The sequence below is a fragment of the Anomaloglossus baeobatrachus genome, chromosome 1, assembly GCF_048569485.1.
Source record: "Anomaloglossus baeobatrachus isolate aAnoBae1 chromosome 1, aAnoBae1.hap1, whole genome shotgun sequence".
In the NCBI taxonomy this organism is placed as follows: Eukaryota; Metazoa; Chordata; class Amphibia; order Anura; family Aromobatidae; genus Anomaloglossus; species Anomaloglossus baeobatrachus.
The window spans coordinates 677,058,919-677,081,611 of NC_134353.1; the positions used below are offsets into that span (position 1 = coordinate 677,058,919).

The 22,693-nt window shown below is 49.3% G+C and overlaps 1 protein-coding gene across 2 annotated transcripts in view; it reads right to left on the minus strand.

Annotated features, from left to right (window-relative positions):
* HPS4 (HPS4 biogenesis of lysosomal organelles complex 3 subunit 2) overlaps positions 1-22,693 on the minus strand; it is a 63,863-nt gene that overhangs the window by 18,994 nt on the left and 22,176 nt on the right. For both annotated transcript variants that reach the window (XM_075320064.1, XM_075320065.1), the window contains exons 9-10: positions 15,561-15,588; positions 4,779-4,875 (exon numbers count right to left, since the gene is read on the minus strand). In XM_075320064.1, coding sequence (XP_075176179.1) covers positions 4,779-4,875; positions 15,561-15,588 — 125 coding nt within the window. The remainder of the gene's footprint in view (positions 1-4,778; positions 4,876-15,560; positions 15,589-22,693) is intronic.

Genomic DNA, 22,693 nt, shown 5'->3' on the forward strand with positions numbered 1-22,693 from the left:
CTTAGAAAGTCTGCTGCCCAGTTCTCTACCCCCGGTATGTGTACCGCTGATATCACTGATCCTGTCAATTTGGCCCAGCTGAGGATCTTGTGGGCCTCGAGATAAGCCGTTTTGCTGCGTGTGCCCCCCTGCCGATTGATATAGGCTACAGCTGTCGCATTGTCCGATTGGACTCGAATCTGACGACCCGCTAGCAGAGGGCAGAACGCTCTGAGCGCGAGGAAGATCGCGCAGAGTTCCAGGGTGTTTATGGGTAGGGAAGACTCCTGGGGCGTCCAACGTCCTTGAGCAGTGTGGTGCCGGTACACTGCTCCCCAGCCTAGGAGGCTGGCGTCCTAGGTCAGGACCAGCCAGTTCACTGGGAGAAAGGATCTCCCCTTCGATAGGGATGAGGACCGAAGCCACCAGCGGAGTGCGTACCTGACTGAAGGCGTCAGGTGAAGAAGTCTGTCCAGGGAGAAGGGGCTCTTGTCCCAGGCCGCTAGAAGGGCTAGCTGCAGTGGGCGGAGGTGCAGTTGAGCAAAGGGTACTGTTCCATAGCTGCCACCATCCTGCCGAGCACTTTCATGCTGAATCGAATGGAGCGAGACGGAGGACGTAGAAGGCAACGTACCGCTCGTTGAAGAGCGATCGCCTTGTCCTGAGGGAGAAGGATCAAGCCCTGACGGGTGTCCAGGGACATGCCCAGGAAGGTGATGGATCGCGATGGGACCGGGGATGATTTGTCCAGATTCACTAGCCACCCCAAGATGGATAGGGTGTCCACAGTGATCTGTACGCTGGTTGAGCAGTCGCGGAAGGAGGGGGCCTTGATGAGGAGGTCGTCCAAGTAAGGGAGAACGACCACTACTCTGGCGTGAAGGACGCTCATGGCGGCCGCCATGACTTTGGTGAAGACCCTTGGTGCAGTGGCAAGGCCGAAGGGTAGAGCTACGAATTGAAAGTGGGAGTCCTGAATTGCAAAGCGGAGGAACTTTTGGTGATCTGGGGCGATGGGTATGTGCAGGTACGCGTCCTTGATGTCTATGGATGCGAGGAATTCCCCTTCGACCATGGATGCAATAATGGACCTTAGGGACTCCATTCTGAATCTCCGTACGTGCACATGCTTGTTTAGGTGTTTGAGGTCCAGGATGGGTCGAACTGACCCATCCTTTTTGTGGACCACAAAGAGGTTGGAAAAAAAACCCCGAACTTCTCGTCGTCTGGGACAGGTATTATCACTCCGACTCAGGGGTCGGGTCCGAAATTCTATGTGGTAACCGGAAGACACAAGGTCTCGCACCCATTTGTCGTCTGAGGCGGCAGCCCAGATGTGTTGAAAGAGCCGCAGTCGACCTTCTACAATGAGTGTGTCTTCCGGGGCGCCGAAGGAGTCATGAGGGGGGAAAACGTCGTGGCCGAGTCTCCCCAGTCCTGGACTGTTTCGGGCTAGGCTGCCATGACGAAGTAGGTTTCGAGGAGAGCTGAGAAGGTCGGTCCCTGCGTAGTCCGCGGCTGGTGGCGTGGACAGCACGGGGTGTCGACCAACCAAATTAGTTCCGAAAGGAGCGGAACGAGGACTGTGGACATCTGGGGAAGGACGTCCTGGACTTCAGCTGGGGGAGGGAGGTACTCATTCCTCCCGTGGCGTCAGAAATGAGCTTGTCCAGACGTTCACCAAACAATCGGTCTGTAAAAAAAAGGGGGGGCCCGTAAGAGACTTCTTGGAGGCAGAGTCCGCTCGCCATTGTCGGAGCCAGAGAGCTCTACGGATGGCTATGGTATTTGAGGTGGCAAACGCTGCGCAGGTAGCAGCGTCCATGGAGGCCTGCATGAGGTACTCCGCCGCATCGGCAATGTGAGCTGTCACCTCTGTGAAGGTATGAGTGAACTGGGATTCCTCAAGCGAAGTGTTAAGGGATTCTGCCCAGACCGAGATCGCCTTTGCGACTCACACAGGGGCAAAGGAGGGCGAGAGGGAGGAACCCGCAGCCTCAAAAGCAGAGCGGGTGAGGTGCTCCACCTGTCTGTCTGTCGGGTCCTTGATGGAGGAACCATCGGGTAAAGACAGGAGCGTCTTTGTGGTCATGCGGGAGACCGGGGGGTCGACCGAGGGCGGATCGGCCCAGCCCTTAGGGGCAGGTGAGGCAAAAGGGTACCGGGACTCCATGAGTTTTCGGTTACCGAAGCGCCTGTCAGGCTTCTCCCTTTGCTTTGTGAGTATATCTTGAAACTCAGGGTGATCAGCGAAAACCTTTTGGGGTTTCCTTGCCCTCTTAAAGGAGACCGCATGGTCAGTGGTAGTGGATGGGGGATCCTCCACATGCAGAGTTTGGATGATTGCTGCTATAAGGGAGTCTATTGCAGTTTGATCATATGGGGAGGCTGAAAACAAGGAATCCTCCTGGTACAAACAGCATTCTCCCTCCTCCAGCTCTTCAGAAGCCGTTGAGCATGCGTGTGGGAGAGCCTGCCCTGTGTGCTTCCGAGGGAGACACCCGGCCGTGTGCCCTTTTCCTGATCCCTGCAACCAGTGAAGCATGTGCCCGAATTACCTCAGAAGGATCCTCCATAGGGGTATCCTCAGGCTGCGTTCCGTCCAGGGAGCCAGAAGGGTGTGGAGGACGACAGTGCATAGCCAGCACCAGGTTCTGTGACAGTTTTTCCATGGATTGGGACAGAAACTGTGCCAATTCCGGTGGGCTGGGAGCCCTAGGCTCTGGGCTGACGGTTGCGGCGGTGGAGGCAGGGGGGTCTTGGAGGGCTATAGGGGCACAGGACTTACAGAGAGAAGAGGTGTGTTTACGTGGTAGCTCAACCTGGAAGGCAGTGCAGGCTGAATAATAGACTATGTGAGCCTTAGCCCTCTTAGTGCCTTTTGAATTCTGCATGTTCCTGATAGGAGTATGCCAGGAGGGGGAGCAATGATCAGCAGAGCTACAGTGAGCAGCACCTTACCAGAATCAGCCGATAGCTGGAGATCTTCCCACGCTTTCCTGGGGGGGCGGCGCTTATCGCGGCCACGGGGGGGGCGGGGCTTAGCGCTAAAAGAGCGCGAAGAAGTAGTCAGTGTGCCCCCCCCCCGCTGTGGGTAGTAAAAAACGGCAGGAAATGAGCTTCTGATAGATTTCCTCCCTCTCCCTCTAGTCAGCACACAGCGTGACACTGGTGGTTATCAGCAGCTTTTCTGCTAGATCAAATAAACAGAGCAGATAATAAACAGTGTGAGTCCCTGAGCTCTGTGATTCTCTAGCCACCCCCTCCCCCCTGCCACCAGGAAATTATCTGTGCAGGAGTTTGCAAACAGGAGGGACTTCCCCCCCCTCCTCCAGACAGGAAGCTAGGGAAAAGTTAACACTGTGTGTTCAGGATTCCTGGGGCTCTCTTCCTTGCATTAGCCAGGGACTTTCTCATAAATACAGTATATTCAGCCCTGGGAGCCTTTCCTGCACAGCCTTTTCTCCCTTTGTCTGGGAAACCAGTCAGGGGGGATCTCACCTTAAACACTGCTTCAATCCAGGCAGTGACAATAGCAGAGTCAGCTTGCTGTATCCGGTCACAACGGTGCCATATTCAACTCAGAGCCTGCAAAGAGCGGCTGAGGAATTGATGCCATATTCAACTCAGAGCCTGCGAAGAGGGGCTGAGGAATTGTGCCTCTGCCCTGGGCTTTGGAAAATCGGTGTCTATAGAAACCGTCGTCCAGCCCAGGATCCAGCGTCGCAAGAGGGGGTACGTGTAGGCAACACTTCACGTTCCCGACCGTTGATGGTAGTGAGAGATCGGTCCCAAAAGGAAACCGTCGCCCTCAAAAAATAACAAACCTTGAAAGGAAGTGCCTCCTATAGACACTAAGCTAAAACTGAGACTGCCTGGCCCGGCCAGGGGGTGTATACTGCAGAGGAGGAGCTATGCTTTTGCATCTACTTAGTGTCCTCCTATGGATAGGCAGCACAACACCCATGATCCTGTGTCCCCCAATGAGGCGTCAGAGAAAAGAGCAAATTAAACTAGACGTTAGGGGGCCATACACCTTTAATATTTGACATCCAAACACTTGCTTGCCCAATAGCTATCTTTCGCAATCTGCAATACTCAAGGGGGGAGGAAGTAAGCCTCTGCCAGACACATTTGGCAGCAGCTTATCTTGAAATTAACTAAAGATAGGCCTGTTGAATTTCAACATGGGCAGAGTCCTTCTTTGCCCAAACACTACCCATTGGAGAAGCAGTGGGAGACTCAAATACACATAAGATGATTGGAATCAGAGTGTAAAGCTGGTGTCACACATAACGACGACGACAACGACGTCGCTGCAACGTCACCATATTCTGTGACGTTGCAGCGACCTCAACAGCGACGTCGCTGTGTGTGACACATAACAACGATCAGACCCCTGCTGCGAAATCGTTGCTCGCTCCTGAATGCTCGAAGTCATTTTTTGATCGCTGCTATCCCGCTGCGCCATGCTGATAAGCTGATAACCCTTGTGTTTGACACCGCAGCAGCGACGCTACGCTACGTCTGAAACCACACAACGACCGTCGACGTCGCTATGATCGCTGCTCCGTCGCTGCTTTTTCTAACATGTTTGACAGCTTACTAACGATCATCTATGGTCGCTGCTACGTCACAGAATATGATGACGTTGCAGCGACGTCGTTGTCGTCGTCGTTATGTGTGACACCAGCTTTAGGCAAAATGTGTGCTTGTGTTTATGGCACCATAAAGACGATATAGAGGAGATACACCAATGAGTGGGAACATAAAGTTCTTTCCCATGTTTCACCATCTACCTGGTCATCCACTGAACTGGGTATTGGCGAAGTGCAGTTGCTTCTTTTTCCATGACAAATACTGGAATCATGTACACATCCAGAGGGAAAGAGGCATCTGTAACATCAATACACAAGAAGCCATGATTATAGCTCTAGTCAACATGGCAGAACTCAATGGACTTAAGTCTACTTTCAACAGACAAAAAGACTGACTGCACTCACCAAACTGAAGTGTGAACAGGTGCATAACTGAACATGACATGAAATACAAAAAAGACAGTTTGCACTCTGCTAATGCTAAAGTATGGAAACCATGAATGTGTGAACATGGACCTGCATTACTGCTAAAGAAAATCTAAGAAAAATGAGATATTTAGCATATATAAATGGCCATTTTGTCTATATGAAGATACCTTCTGACCGTGCACCCTTCCCCCAGTTGCCACAGGTAATCTAATCCTATATAGCAGGCTCCTACTTGCCCATACACAGGAGGTTTTTAACCCAGAGAGAGGCTTCAGCATAGTGTAGGTACACAGTTACGAGATATGCTGTGAAGTGGCAACTGGGCAGATATACAAATGGCCATTTATATATGCTAAAGATCTCATTTTTCTCAGATTTTCCTTAGCAGTAATGCAGGTCCATGTTCTTATATTCATGGTTTCCATACTTTAGCACTATCAGAGTGCAAACTGTCTCTTTTTTTTATTTTAAGTCTACTTTCAACCTTAGAAACTATAAAACTAAGTCAGCCATAAATAATCTTTTTTAGGTTTAGTTTGCCATTTGGGAAAATTGTTGTATGTGCGAATTATTCAGGCCTTGGATACAATTTCCATGTTAGTTTTTTTCCTCCCCTTCTTCCATGAGCCATAACCTTTTTACTTTTCCATCAATATAGCTATATGAGGGCTTGTTTTTTGCGGATGAGTTGTACTTTTGAATGACACCATTCATTTTAACATAAATGGGAAAAAAAAAGTCCAAGCGTGATGAAATAAAATAAAAAAAAAAAACAAAAACAGCAATTCCACAATGTTTTTTTTTTGTATTTAAGTAGTGAAAAAAATGTCAGAAATTTGTAGCCATTTTCCGAGACGTGTAGCGTTTTCATTTTTGGGGTCTGGGGCTGTGTGATGGATTAATTTTTGTGTCCTCAACTGACTGTTTTACTGATACTATTTTTGGAGAGATGTGATGTTTTGATTGCCTCTTATCACCTTTCATTGCAGTTTTGCTGAGACAAAAAATAAATAACTAATAATTTAAAAAAAAAAAAAAAAAAAAAAAAAATCGAAATTCTGGCATTTTGATTTTTTTTCTTGTTACGCTGTTTACCAATCAGATTAATATTATGTTATATTTTGATAGATCCAATATTTCTGAATGAGGCGATCCAAGAAGGGAATTTTGTTACTTACCGTAAATTCCTTTTCTTCTAGCTCTTATTGGGAGACCCAGACGATTGGGGTATAGCTACTGCCTCCGGAGGCCACACAAAGCACTACACTAAAAAGTGCAAGGCCCCTCCCCTTCTGGCTATACCCCCCCGTGGTATCACGGGTTCTCCAGTTTTAGTGCCAAAGCAAGAAGGAGGAAAGCCAATAACTGATTTAAACAAATTAACTCCGAGTAACATCGGAGAACTGAAAAAACCGTTCAACATGAACAACATGTGTACCCGCAAACAACAAAAACATCCCGAAGGACAACAGGGCGGGTGCTGGGTCTCCCAATAAGAGCTAGAAGAAAAGGAATTTACGGTAAGTAACAAAATTCCCTTCTTCTTCAGCGCTCTATTGGGAGACCCAGACGATTGGGACGTCCAAAAGCTGTCCCTGGGTGGGTAAAGAAATACCTCATGTTAGGGCTGCAAAACAGCCCTCCCCTACGGGGGTGTCACTGCCGCCTGCAGGACTCTTCTACCTAAGCTGGCATCCGCCGAAGCATAGGTATGCACCTGATAATGCTTGGTGAAAGTGTGCAGACTGGACCAGGTAGCTGCCTGGTACACTTGTTGAGCCGAAGCCTGGTGTCGTAATGCCCAGGACGCACCCACGGCTCTGGTTGAGTGGGCTTTTAGCCCTGAAGGAACCGGAAGCCCCGCAGAACGGTAGGCCTCTAGAATTGGTTCTTTGATCCATCGAGCCAGGGTGGCTTTAGAAGCCTGCAACCCCTTGCGCGGACCAGCGACAAGGACAAAAAGTGCATCGGAACGGCGCATGGGCGCCGTGCGGGAAATGTAGAGTCTGAGTGCTCTCACCAGATCTAACAAACGTAAGTCCTTTTCATACCGGTGAACCGGATGAGGACAAAAGGAAGGCAAGGATATATCCTGATTAAGATGAAATGAGGATACGACCTTAGGGAGAAACTCCGGAATGGGGCGCAGCACTACCTTGTCCTGGTGGAACACCAGGAAGGGAGCCTTGGATGACAGAGCTGCCAGCTCAGACACTCGCCGAAGCGATGTGATCGCAACGAGAAACGCCACCTTCTGTGACAGGCGAGAAAGTAAACTTCCTTCAGAGGCTCGAAAGGCGGCTTCTGGAGAGCAACTAATACCCTGTTGAGATCCCATGGATCTAACGGCCGCTTGTACGGGGGTACGATATGACAGACCCCCTGTAGGAACGTGCGCACCTTAGAAAGACGTGCTAGACGCTTCTGAAAAAACACGGATAGTGCCGAGACTTCCCCCTTAAGGAAGCCGAGCGACAAGCCCTTTTCTAACCCCGATTGCAGGAAGGAAAGAAAAGTAGGCAATGCAAATGGCCAGGGAGACACTCCCTGAGCTGAGCACCAGGTTAAGAAAATCTTCCACGTTCTGTGGTAGATCTTAGCAGAGGTGGACTTCCTAGCCTGTTTCATGGTGGCAACGACCCCTTGGGATAATCCTGAAGACGCTAGGATCCAGGACTCAATGGCCACACAGTCAGGTTCAGGGCCGCAGAATTCCGATGGAAAAACGGCCCTTGGGACAGTAAGTCTGGCCAGCCTGGTAGTGACCACGGTCGGCCGACCGTGAGATGCCACAGATCCGGGTACCACGATCTCCTCGGCCAGTCTGGGGCGACGAGTATGACGCGGCTGCAATCGGATCTGATTTTTTGCGCAGTACTCTGGGCAAGAGTGCCAGAGGTGGAAACACATATGTGAGCCGGAACTGCGACCAATCTTGCACTAAGGCGTCTGCCGCCAGAGCTCTGTGATCGCGCGATCGTGCCATAAATGCCGGGACCTTGTTGTTGTGCCGAGACGCCATTAGGTCGACGTCCGGCACCCCCCAGCGGCGACAGATTTCCTGAAACACGTCCGGGTGAAGGGACCATTCCCCTGCGTCCATACCCTGGCGACTGAGGAAGTCTGCTTCCCAGTTTTCTACGCCCGGGATGTGAACTGCGGATATGGTGGATGCTGTGTCCTCCACCCACATGAGGATTCGCCGGACTTCCTGGAAGGCTTGCCGACTGCGCGTCCCTCCTTGGTGGTTGATGTATGCCACCGCTGTGGAGTTGTCCGACTGGATTCGGATCTGCTCTCTTTCTAGCTACTGCTGGAAAGCTAGTAGGGTAAGATACCCTGCCCCGATTTCCAGAACATTGATCTGAAGGGTGGACTCCTGCTGAGTCCACGTCCCCTGAGCCCTGTGGCGGAGACAAACTGCTCCCCACCCTGACAGACTCGTATCTGTCGTGACCACTGCCCAGGATGGGGGTAGGAAGGATCTTCACTGTGACAATGAGGTGGGAATAAGCCACCATTGCAGAGAGTCCTTGGCCGTCTGGGAAAGGGAGACTTTCCTGTCCAGGGAGGTTGACTGCCTGTCCCATTGGCGGAGAATGTCCCCTTGCAGTTGGCGCAGATGAAACTGCGCAAAGGGAACTGCCTCCATGGCTGCCACCATCTTCCCTAGGAAGTGCATGAGGCGCCTTAAGGGGTGCGACTGGCCTTGAAGGAGAGACTGCACCTCTGTTTGCAGTGAACGCTGCTTGTTCAGCGGAAGCTTCACTATCGCTGATAGAGTGTGAACTCCATGCCGAGATACGTTAGTGATTGAGTCGGTGACCGATTTGACCTTGCCAAATTGATGATCCACCCGAAAGTCTGGAGAGTCTCCAGCGCAACATTCAGGCTGCGTTGTCATGCCTCGAGGGAGGGTGCTTTGACGAGTAGATCGTCCAAGTAAGGGATCACCGAGTGTCCCTGAGAGTGCAAGACTGCTACCACTGCTGCCATGACCTTGGTGAACACCCGTGGGGCTGTCGCCAGACCGAATGGCAGAGCTACGAACTGAAGATGGTCGTCTCCTATCACAAAACGTAGAAAACGTTGGTGCTCCGTAGCAATTGGCACGTGGAGATAGGCATCTTTGATGTCTGTTGAGGCAAGGAAGTCTCCTCGAGACATTGAGGTAATGACGGATCGGAGGGATTCCATCCGGAACCGCCTGGCGTTCGCATGCTTATTGAGCAGTTTTAGGTCCAGAACAGGACGGAAGGAGCCGTCCTTTTTTGGAGCCACAAAGAGATTGGAGTACAAACCCTCGCCCTCGTTCCTGAGGGGGGACAGGGATCACCACTCCTTCTGCTCTTAGAGCGTCCACCGCCTGCAGCAGGGCATCTGCTCGGTGGGGAGGTGGGGCCGTTCTGAAGAATGGAGTCGGAGGACGAGAACAGAACACTGTCCTGTGCACGTGAGCACAATGTCCGTCACCCACCGGTCTGTGACCTGTGGCAGCTAAATGTCGCCAAAGGCGGGGGAGTCTGCCATCAACCGCGGATGCGGAAAGAGAGAGAGAGCTGAGAGTCATGAGGAGACCGCCTTGGTAGCGGTTCCTCCGGCTGCCTTCCTTGGGCGTGATTGAGCCCGGCCGGAATCTGAGCCCGTCTGAGGTTTTGTAGCCCTTTTGCACGAGGACAATTGGGACCTGCCCGAGCTTGGGAAGGACCGAAACCTCGACTGTACTTTTAGGACAGCATTAATAGGGTAAGTCGCAGTGCAGACATTGCGGAGTTACGGACGCCTCTGCGGTACAGATGTACATGTGCTCAAGGCCAGCTGCGCAAGAACAGCTGAAAAGGTTAGGTTGCCTATACGGCTGTGAATGCCGGAGCAACCGACACGCCGATAGCCTCCTAGACAGATTTCAACCAGAGTCCATCTGTCTGTGAATGGCATCTTTAAGTGAAGCCCCATCTCCAGTGCAACTATGGCTCTAGACGCAAGCCTGGAGATTGGAGAATCCACCTTTGGACCCTGGGTCCAGCGCTTGACCACGTCAGGGGAAAAGGGATAACGTGTATCTTAAAAACGTTTGGAGAAGACGCTTATCTGGTAAGCGTGGTGTTTCTGGACTGCTTCTCTGAAGTCAGCGTGGCCAGAAAAATACTCAATATCCGTTTGAGATACTGAAAAGGGACTTCTCCTGCTGTGAAGCTGACTCCTCCACTGGGGGAGCTGAGGGAGAAAGATCCAACCTTCCATTGATGGACGCTATAGGATCATTCCGTATGGCGTTACCATCCGGTGTATCCGGATTGATAGCGATGTCAGGATCAAAGTCCTGGAGAGCTGCCTTATCATACAGAGAGTCCTCCTGGGACCCCCCCGTTCCAAATGAGGTTGGTCAGGAAGATTGCCCATGGCCTGTCTGGACTGCAAGTCTCTATCTTATGACAATATATCTGTCGAAACTGCAACTCCGTCCCTGTCCTTGGACAGGGATGACAGGTGGTTTCTTTGGCCACGACTAGTAGAGACCCCGGCAGACGAAGTGCTAGAGACCCCGGCAGACGAAGTGCTACAGGGGAGCATGCACACAATGGGACGGTGTCATGAACAGCATCCCATGTAGTAAAAACAGCACTGAAAATCTGTGTTGCTTTTTTGCCGCTGCCGACTAGCCATCTAGAAGTATATAGCCAAGATTGGTGACCGTACAGTGCAATGTATAGCATACAAGCATAAAGTACAAATGAACACTGCAGCACAAGCAATACAAGCAGCATAGAAGCCTGTGCCCTGGCACCTCTGCTCTTCTGCTGCTGTAGACTAGTCATCTAGGGGAATATAGCCCAGAAGAGTGACCATACAGTGCAATGTATAGCAAACAAGCACAAGTACAAATGCACACTGCAGCCCATGCAATACAAGCAGCATAGAAAAAAACCTGTGCCCCAGCACCCTTTGTTTTCTGCTGCTGTAGTCTAGCCAGTCCAGGAGAATATAGCTAAGACTAGCGACTGTACAGTGCAGTGTATAGCATACAAGCATAAACACAAATGAACACTTCAGTACGTGCAATACAAGCAGCCTAGAAAGCCTGTGCCTTAGCACACCTGCTTTCCTGCTGCTGATGTGTCGCTCTCCAAGCGGGCATATAGCGACCTATGCAGTTAAAATACACATGTACACACTGCAGTATATATTGGGGTCAGCACTATGTGTGCCGCTTACCGCCCGCCTATAAGCGGGTGTATGGTCGCCACCGTCCTGCCTGGTTGCCGAAAGTCCGAGCTCGGACTGCAGTAATGGCTGCCGGCGTCTTCCCCAGCTCGTGTGAGGAGGGGCGGGCCGTGGGCGTGCCCCAAGTCAGAGCGGGAATCCGGCGTCCGACAGTGTGCAGTGAGAGGGCTGGAGCATGTAAATAAGGCTCCAGCCCTCGGCGCTGCTGATTGCTCAGCGTCTGTCCCCTTCCCTGAGTGACAGGGAGGGGGCGGGAACGAAGCGGCACTAGGCCGCAGAAGCCGGGGACTGGATTTATAAGCGCCGCCGCCGTAAAAGCGCGGTCGGCGCCCAGTCCCCGGCGAACTACAAGTCCCAGCCGCGCCGCCGCTCCCGGAGCGTCCGGCGCGGTAGTTCCCAATACACAAAGTCACTCAGCAAAGCTGCAGTGACTGTAACCCTTTACTGTCCCCGGCGCACTAGCACACCCAGCAAGTCTGGAGTGTGCTGTGCCTGTGTGTACGGGGACACAGAGTACCTGTAATGGTGCAGGGCCATGTCCCTGAACGGTACTCCAGCTCCGTATCCAGCAGGTTCAAATGGGTCTGTGGATGGAGCCCGGCGTCAGAGCTTTGAGGCCGGCAGGATCCCACTTCCTCAGAGCCCCCCAGGGGGATGTGGAAGGAAAGCAGCATGTGGGCTCCAGCCTCCGTACCAGCAATAGGTACCTCAACCTTACAACACCATCAACGGGTGAGAAGGGAGCATGCTGGGGGCCCTATATGGGCCCTCTTTTCTTCCATCCGAAATAGTCAGCAGCTACTGCTGACTAAAATCTGTGGAGCTATGCATGGATGTCTGACCTCCTTCGCACAAAGCTTGAAAACTGGAGAACCCGTGATACCACGGGGGGGTATAGCCAGAAGGGGAGGGGCCTTGCACTTTTTAGTGTAGTGCTTTGTGTGGCCTCCGGAGGCAGTAGCTATACCCCAATCGTCTGGGTCTCCCAATAGAGCGCTGAAGAAAATATGTATTATCGTTTTATTTTTAATGGAGCAAAAAGTGGGAGATTAACTTTAATTTTTATATATTTTCCAAAACTTTTTTTTTTTTTTTTACAGTATTTAATAGTCCCCTTAACCCCTTCACGACCCTGGACGGATCTATCCGTCCAGGATCGTGTCCCGTTAAGCCCCGCCCCCTGCCGCGGGCAGGCGGCGTGGATCGGCACACATATCAGCTGTTTTCAACAGCTGACATGTGTGCCTGCTAGCCGCGTGTGGAATCGCTTCCACCCGCGGCCATTAACCCCTTAAATCTTGCTGCCAAAGTCTGGCAGCAAGATTTAAATGCGCGCGGCCATGTTTGTTACTCACCGCCGCCCCCACCGGAAGTCACGTGTGTTATCACGTGACTATCGGTGGTTGCCATCGTAGCACAGGGTCATGTGATGACGCCTGCTGCTACGATGTTTCACTTTCATTTTCCCTCGGCCGAGAGCAGAGGGAAAACCAAAGTGACTGAATCTGCTGATTACAGCGGTATAGCTGTGATCAGCAGATAGCGATCAGCAATCGGATTGCTGATCGCTATAGCCCCCTAGGGGGACTAGTAAAATAAAAAAAAAAAGTAAAAAAAAAAAGTTTTAAAAAATAAAAAAAAAAAAAAAAAACCTAAAAGTTCAAATCACCCCCCTTTCCCCCCATTGAAAATTAAAGGGTTAAAAAATAAATATACACATATTTGGTATCGCCGCGTTCAGAAATGCCCGATCTATCAAAATATAAAATCAATTAATCTGATTGGTAAACGGCGTAGTCGCAAAAAAATTCCAAACGCCAAAATTACGTTTTTTGGTCGCCGCAAGTTTTACGCAAAATGCAATAACAGGCGATCAAAACGTAGCATCTGCGCAAAAATGGTACCATTATAAATGTCAGCTCGAGACGCAAAAAATAAGCAGTCACTGAGCCATAGATCCTTAAAAATAAGAACGCTACGTGTTTCGGAAAATGGCGCAAAACGTGCGCCACTTTTATTGGACAAACTTGTGAATTTTTTTTAACCCCTTAGATACAAGTAAACCTATACATGTTTGGTGTCTACAAACTCGCACCGACCTGAGGCATCACATAGATACCTCAGTTTTACCATATAGTGAACACAGTGAATAAAATATCCCAAAAACTATTGTACGATCACACTTTTTTTGCAATTTTTCCGCACTTGGAATTTTTTTGCCGTTTTCCAGTACACTATATGGTAAAACTTATGGTTTCATTTAAAAGTACAACTCGTCCCGCAAAAAACAAGCCCTCATATGGCAAGATTGATGGAAAAATAAAAATATTACGCCTCTCAGAAGAAGGGGAGCAAAAAACAAAAACGCAAAAACGGAAAGTGCCCGGGGGCTGAAGGGGTTAAAGGACTTGAAGCTATGATCACCTGATCGCTTGTGCTATACGGAGCTGTGCATCCGCAGTGCTCTGTATAGCAAAAATCACGATCTCCTATGACTGCTGGCTCGCAGCCGGCGTTCTCAGGAGAATCATTATGACATGCATAAGTGTCATAAGCTGACCGCCGACTGTCATGACAACCTATCAGCGCCCTGCAATCACGTGACAGGGGCGGCGATATGTGGGACTAGCGACGTGCTTCTTGTCAGTGCATTAAATGCCTCTGTCAGGATAAAAGCAGCAAGTGGATCTCAACTGTTAAAGGAAGTTGATGGCTGATTAAATTAGCTATCAAGTGCAGTGTTGGGAAAGATGCAGCCTCAGCGTGTGAGCAAGCATCAAAGGTAGGCACATGGCCGATGATGTACATATACATCATCGGTCATGATTGCGTAAAGAGAATATGACACCAGGTTTCTGTCACCTAATCCAACAGCAGCATAATGCAGTGGTAGAGAGCCTGATTCCAGCAATATGTCACTTACTGTAATTTTTATAAAATCATTGTTTTGTTTTAACAGCAGAAAATTGTACCTAGGACTAGTAAACCTGCTGCTTATTAGTCCTCCATATTCATGAGCTCTGTATAACACTGCCCCCCACCACTCGCTGGCAGCTTTCTATATACACTGAGCATAGGCAGAAAGCTTTCAATTAGTAGTGGGTTATACAGAGCTCAGCATGACACAACTGGTAGATCTACAGTATATAATACAGTGATTTTATAATAACTACAACAAGCAGCCCAGTAAGTGACACATCAGGGGAATCAAGGTCTCTGTCCTTACATCAGATGGGGTAGTAAAAATACATAGTTCCCTGTATACACCTTAGCTAACATAATAAATATATTGGTGGGTTTGATAAAAATAGGAGGATATAAGATATGTATTTTTAATTTTTCTACATTTTTTTTCAATTATATGTTTTACTGTATTTGTTCTTTCATGATAGTATTATTCTTAAAAATAAAATGTCACCTGGATGTATTTACCATTTTTTTGTATTCTATTAGGTGACTTCTATGTAGCTATATGAGTTATACTCCAAAAGGTTTTATTTTTGTCAGCCCTGGAGGCTTTTGTTGAAGCAAGGGTGTCCATACACCACCATCACACCTAGCTCCATTCCTTTTTATTGGGATGGTGATTAAAGCCTATTGGCTTTAGGTGCTTAGGCCTCAGCATCAAAAAGACAGAGGAGAAATCAGTTTTGGATGTGAGAAGAGGTGGTTGAAGGTCAAGAGCTAGTTGTAGGCATTAGTCTATTAGGGTGCAAAGAGTGTTGTGGTAGAAATGTAATGTGGTCGAACTGCTAGTTATATGCAAACACTACGCCTCTATCGAGGTCTGAGTCGTCAGAATAGCTGCTGTGTGACGGTCCCAACGACCACCGAGGTCATTATACGGATCGCCGTATCGTTGCTGCATCGTTAATGAGATCTGCCTGTTTGCCAGCTCACCAGCGACCATGTAGTGACGTACCAGCGATCTTGACCAGGTCGTATTGTTGTCAGGATCGCTGGAACGTCGCTACATGTAACGGGACCCTTAGAATAGGCCACCCCCCTCCGTGGCTTCACCAAAGCACTGTGCTTGCCCAGAAATGTAGAACAATGATTTTCCTGAGGTGATTAGGTCAGTCATGCTCGGGGAAAAGTTGGGTATGACTGGAGCATTAGACATAGACTAGTCTGGGTGAAGCACACACCTGGACTATTCCGGACATATTTTGATATGACGAGTGGTACCGTACCTTAAAAAAATTGAATATGGAAGTAAACATTTGTTGGGGACACCTAGGACTTTATGAACATGCAACAATAGGGATAGGAACCAAATTTCCATGGGAGGCTATATTATGGCGGACTGCCTCTGGGTGCCATTCTTACCTTGTCCTTGGAAGTTGTTCGGCGGTGACTGAAAAAAATAAGCAGACCAATAAAGTCAATGAATTTTGGGTTACATAATAATAATAATAGAGTAACAGTAGTAAAAAATAGTAGAAAAAAGACCATAACTGGCTAAACCACCACACTGGAGGCTTTGACTAATTCAATATACTTTAGTTATTTGCTTCTGTCATTACTCAGGTTTTCCTATTTATTGATACATTTATCAATGGGGGTCAAGAAAAGTTGGATGACCACCTCGTAGGGAGCGATGATGGCATCCAAATTGGATGCTTGAAGCAGACGCTAATGATGCACCCAATATGGAAGCATCCGGCACAGGACTCAGTACCTCAGATGGGGTCTGGTAGGAACACTCACGACAGGACATTATTTCTTTAAGCTGAAAATTAAACTAAATCTCATAAAATTGGTGCTATTTCTAGACGCGATGTAATAAAAGCTGTCATGTAGCAGGTCCTATCCTGCTGAGAAAGCAACGTATTAATGTGACTGTAATACTGGAACATTATTACCCAATTTATTTGGGAAGACGATATTAATATTAAACGAGTGTCGTTAGCGGAGGAAAGTCTTGTGTATCACAAGGAGAGAAAGCGGAATAAAGATGTAATTGTGGATATTAATAATATCCTGAGAGTAAGGGCGGCGTTACACGGTATGATATATCGTGCGATATGTCCTCGGGGTCACGGAATTCGTGACGCACATCCGGCATTGTTAGAGATATCATAGCGTGTGACACCTCCGAACGACAGTCAACGAGCAAAAATACTCACCTTATCGTTGCTCATTGACACGTCGTTCATTTCCATAATGTCGTTCCTCCTTCTGCACGTCGGTTGTTCGTCGTTCCCATGGCAGCACACATCGCTACGTGTGACACCCCGGGAACGACGAACAACAACTTACCTGCGTTCCGCCGGCAATGAGGAATGAAGGAGGTGGGCGGGATGTTACGTCCCGCTCATCTCCGCCCCTCCGCTTCTATTGGGCAGCCGCTGTGTGACGTCGCTGTGACGCCAAACGTCCCTCCCCCTTCAGGAAGAGGATGTTCGCCGCCCACAGCGACGTCGTTAGGGAGGTAAGTACGTGTGACGGGTGTTTAACGACTGTGTGACATGGGCAATGAATTGCCCGTGACGCACAAATGACGGGGGCGGGTGCGATCGCTCATGCGATCGTACGATAAATCGTTGCGTGTAACGCCGCCCTAAGTCACGTTACAGGAGAGATCTGAGGACACATTTAGAATAAGGGCAAGATTATTTTACCTAATGAATTGCTATGAACTCACATTAATGACATACACATACAGAAAACCAAGTATCTCCGACCACACTTGCACATTAAATAATGGACGTACACAAGGTACACACAGCACGTGGCCACTGGGGACAGTCATCATAAGCTCCAATGGGGACAGTCATCATAATGTCTGTACAGCGCTGTGGTATATGATGGCGGTATGTTAAGGAGCGCAATAAATACAATTTATGGATCTGATCATTACAGCAAAACAGACATGACAATTACTGCTGGTGTAGACTAAAACGTCACAAGTAAATCTAGCCCTGAGCCGATCTTCTCACTGGTGGCCACTCCAGACACAGATCCAGGGCCAGCACTCTAATCTGCAATTTACTAGTAAATGTCCCTCCTGGATGGATGGACATTGAGGTTCACGTCTAGAGAAAGTGATGGAAATGCTTCACCATTCATCAGTATCACAAAGTTCTCCAGTACACATAGTACTGATCGGATTAATTAAGGCCACGTCTCACTAAGCAACATCGCTAGCAACATCGCTGCTGAGGCACGACTTGCTAGCGATGTTGCTGTGTGTGACATCCAGCAACAACCTGGCCCCTGCTGTGAGGTCGTTGGTTGTTGCTGAATGTCCTGGGCCATTTTTTAGTTGTTGCTCTCCCGCTGTGAAGCACACATCGCTGTGTGTGACAGCGAGAGAGCAACAACTGAATGTGCAGGGAGCAGGGAGCCGGCTTCTGCGGACGCGGGTAACCAATGTAAATATCGGGTAACCAAGAAGCCCTTTCCTTGGTTACCCGATATTTACCTTCGTTACCAGCGTCCGCCGCTCTCACGCTGTCAGTGCCGGCTCCCTGCTGCCTGCACACATGGCCAGACTACACATCGGGTAATTATTCCGATGTGTACTCTGGCTAGGAGTGCAGGGAGCCAGCGCTAAGCGGTGTGCGCTGGGAAACAAGGTAAATATCGGGTTGGTTACCCGATATTTACCTTAGTTACCAAGCGCAGCATGCTTCCACGTGTCGCTACTGGCTGGGAACTGGTCACTGGTTGCTGGTGAGATCTGCCTGTGTGACAGCTCACCAGCAACCCGTGTAGCGACGCTCCAGCGATCCCTGCCAGGTCAGGTTGCTAGTGGGATCGCTGGAGCGTCGCTTAGTGTGACGGTACCTTAAGATCACACCACAGTCCCACTAATCATTGGTGTGCGGACAGAACAATGGCTTTCAGAAGGTGGCGGAGGAGGCGCTCATCCCCGCTACCATAATCTGATCATCACGTGTGTGGAAATGACTACAGGTCACGTAAATACAGGCACAGTAATCCCATTAGCTGCAATAGTAATCCTTCAAAGGCTTGAAAAGATCTGAGGATAAATGTTTAGATCAAACCATTAACTCCACTACATGAACTTTTCTAAGGCCGCCATCTAATCCAAAAGATGAAATCTTCGTAATGAGGAACCAATGTGTTCATTATAAATGGACTGTATGCGATTTACATTCTTATCACTGAAGGCACTGGATGGGTTAACCCTGCGTTACATTATATTATCCAAATGGATCTCTAACATGTCATAAAGAAAGGCTGGAAGCCAGTATCAGGTGGTGGTCTCTGATGCTCCTCTGATTAGTAGGCCCCTTCAATGCTTAAAATCTGAATATCTGAGCTAAACCCGACACCCCTGGCATCAAACCTAATACCACTGTAATGTACGTACAAGTGGGGTCACATTACGAGGGTCAGGGCCGGCTCCAGGTTTTTATGGGCCCCGGGCGGAAGAGTCCCAGTGGGTCCCATCCACACGCAGACACACACACATACGTACACATACATATACATATTTAAAGACAAACTCACAAAAATACATATAGAACTGACACATCTATACAGTCATATACACTGACAAACATAGATATACATCATGCATGCATACAGACACACACAACACAACTCTGCTGGATACATACATACATACACACACACACACACACACATAGCTCTGCTACATACACACATAGCTCTGCTACATACATACACCCAAAGCTCTGCTACATACAGACACACATAGCTCTGCTACATACAGACACACATAGCTCTGCTACATACAGACACACATAGCTCTGCTACATACAGACACACATAGCTCTGCTACATACAGACACACATAGCTCTGCTACATACAGACACACATAGCTCTGCTACATACAGACACAGCTCTGCTACATACAGACACACAGCTCTGCTACATACACACATAGCTCTGCTACATACAGACACACATAGCTCTGCTACATACACACACAGCTCTGCTACATACATACATAGCTCTGCTACATACATACACAAATAGCTCTGCTACATACATACACACAGCTCTGCTACATACATACACAGCTCTGCTACATATAGACACAAATAGCTCTGCTGCATACAGACACACATAGCTCTGCTGCATACAGACACACAATGCTCTGCTGCATACATACAAACACACGTGGCTCTGGGGGGCCCACACACACAGCTCCGGGGGCCAGCACATACGGCACGGGGGGGGGCAGGGCATACACCTAGGGGGGGGGGAAGCCCATACAGCTCACCAGGGAACATAAATCGGGGGGCGGGGGAGGGCACATACCGCTCAGGTCATGGTGGAGAGGGGGCCCACACAGCGCCGGAGAGAAGTGCTGTCCTGGGGGTCGCTGGCTGGCACTGCAACTCCTTCATTTGTGGGACTGAGCAGGACGCCGGGTGGTAGCTCCGTCCACAGATGAAGTTCAAACCAGGAAGTCTGCACGCCTTAAAGGGACGGCGCTGCAGATTCCTGCCAAGGACTGCGGTCCCCGTAACTCGGCCCGGGGCCAGCAGAACTAAGGCGAGTGGGCCCCGGCCAAGGGGCACCAGAACTGACGAGGCCGAGTGGGCCCCCCCCGGCTCTCCAGGGCCCGGGCATTTGCCCGGGTATGTCGCGTGTTGACGCCGGCCCTGACGAGGGTTTTATATTAGAAAGCACGAAAAGTGAGAAGAAAGTAACATTGTTATTGTCTTTTATGCTTATATTAATTTTTTTATCATTATGTATGCCTAGTAGCTGTCCTATGGGTGCGGTGCAACACATCACTTATCCCAGATATCTATAGTTCCCAATAATCCAGCTAACCTGAAGTCATCGGATGCTTTCCGAAGCTACACAAAGAATAGTATGTCCTTTATAATAATTGACACATCCAATCCCCTACCCTTAGAAGTAAAAATGACACATGGTTACAGATGCAATGTAAGAGCTTTCATGACACTCAAACATGCTAAATTTTAGTTCAAGCCTCAGCATTTATACTGCATAGTGATGATAAAGCACTACCATGCTTGGATGCTCGGTACTAGTGATGAGCAAGCACTACCATGCTTGGTACTAGTGATGAGCAAGCACTACCATGCTCGGGTGCTCGGTACTAGTGATGAGCGAGCACTACCATGCTCGGATGCTTGGTACTAGTAATGAGCGAGCACTACCATGCTCGGTACTAGTGATGAGCGAGCTCTGCCATGCTCGGATGCTCGGTACTAGTAATGAGCGAGCACTACCATGCTCGGTACTAGTGATGAGCAAGCACTGCCATACTCGGATGCTCGGTACTAGTGATGAACGAGCAATACCATGCTCAGTACTAGCGATGAGCGAGCACTACCATGCTCGCCTGCTTAGTACTAGTAATGAAAGAAAAAAAGAGAGAAGAGGGCGCTCCTGTGTGTAAGAGTAAACTTTATGTGGTGAATAATGAAACAATTCCACTCACCTATGAGTGTTGTACTACAGGTACAACACTGTCTGTTAGCACTGACAGAGAGATCCAGGTTACCCCTTGGCTGGCCGACACAGATCCTGCTGAGGATGATCACACAGCAGCCTTAGATTTCACTGCTGCTGGTGCTCAGAGCTCCTGCAATCCTCCTGTTTGGGTCAGCCTCTTACTCCTGGATCAGATAAGAGGAATTCCGTTCCCACAGAGCCAGGCTAATCTGATGTTTAAGTCAATGTAATTAGATCTCCTAAAGCTGGTGTCACACACAGCGACAACGACAACGACGTCGCTGCTACGTCACCATTTTCTGTGACGTTGCAGCGACGTCCCGTCGCTGTCGCTGTGTGTGACATCCAGCAACGACCTGGCCCCTGCTATGAGGTCGCCGGTCGTTGCTGAATGTCCAGCTTCATTTTTTGGTCGTCACTCTCCCGCTGTGACACACACATCGCTGTGTGTGACAGCGAGAGAGCGACGAAATGAAGCGAGCAGGAGCCGGCACTGGCAGCTGCGGTAAGCTGTAACCAGCGTAAACATCGGGTAATCAAGGGAAGACCTTTCCCTGGTTACCCGATGTTTACGCTGGTTACCAGCCTCCGCCGCCCTTGCTGCCAGTGCCGGCTCCTGCACTGTGACATGTGGCTGCAGTATGCATCGGGTAATTAACCCGATGTATACTGTAGCAAGGAGAGCAAGGAGCCAGCGCTAAGCAGTGCGCGCGGCTCCCTGCTCTCTGAACTGTGACATGTAGCTGCAGCACACATCGGGTTAATTAACCCGATGTGTGCTGCAGGAGAGCAAGGAGCCAGCGCTAAGCGCGGCTCCCTGCTCTCTGAACTGTGACATGTAGCTGCAGCACACATCGGGTTAATTAACCCGATGTGTGCTGCAGGAGAGCAAGGAGCCAGCGCTAAGCGCGGCTCCCTGCTCTCTGAACTGTGACATGTAGCTGCAGCACACATCGGGTTAATTAACCCGATGTGTGCTGCAGGAGAGCAAGGAGCCAGCGCTAAGCGCGGCTCCCTGCTCTCTGAACATGTAGCACAGCGACCTTATGATCGCTGCTTCTGCTGTGTTTGACAGCTAAGCAGCGATCATAACAGCGACTTACAAGGTCGCTGTTACGTCACCGAAAATTGTGACGTAACAGCGACGTCGTTGTCGCTGTCGTTAAGTGTGAACCCAGCTTAAGGCTGGAGCTGCGGCACCCCGTGGACTCCCAAAGGAGAGATAAGGTATTCAAAGAAGAAGAAAAAAAGCCACGGTATAAAGGGCGCTGCTCACAAGGGAGATAGGAGATAAATAGTAATTCCACTGGTACAAGTTGCCTTTCTCAATGTGTGGCGGCCGTTGAGAAAGGCAGCCGAAACGCGCGTCGGGCCTGTGATCCTGGATATTCCCCATTCATCTGTTAACCACCGGGTATGTATTAAACTCTAATTCTCCGCTGGCAATGGTGGCTCTTTATTTTAAAGTGTCCACCGATAGCGGGGTTATATTGTCTTACTTGTACCAGTGGAATCAGACCCCTGGGGGAGCTATATGAGTGTCTTGCACCTTATGGGTATGACTTTTGATATAATGACTGTCATGATATATTTCTAATCTATCATCCCATTACCAGTTGTGCAGGTTGTATTACTAATATCCGGATCCCCACTTTGTGAGGTTACTTCTTTTTAGCCTATTATCTGTTTTTGTATGTCTTCACACACACTATGTTGTGTTGTTGGTATTTTTTGATGAAATCTTTAATAAAGCTATCATAAACTCCATTGTGTGGTATCACATTTTTGCAAGATTTGGTGGTTGCAAGCACCAAAGTTCCAGTTTTCATAGAAAGGGTACGGTTCCACATGCGTCTTGCATGGACGAGTGTAATCCGATAAAACATCAGGATTGCACTCGCACCAGTGCAAAACTATGGGGCAGTGTCCATCTGCGATTGATTTCTCATGCCATAGCAGCATGCGGAAAGAATCGCAGCATGCTGTGTTTGGCAGAGATTCTCGGCTCACGCACCCCCATACAAGTCTA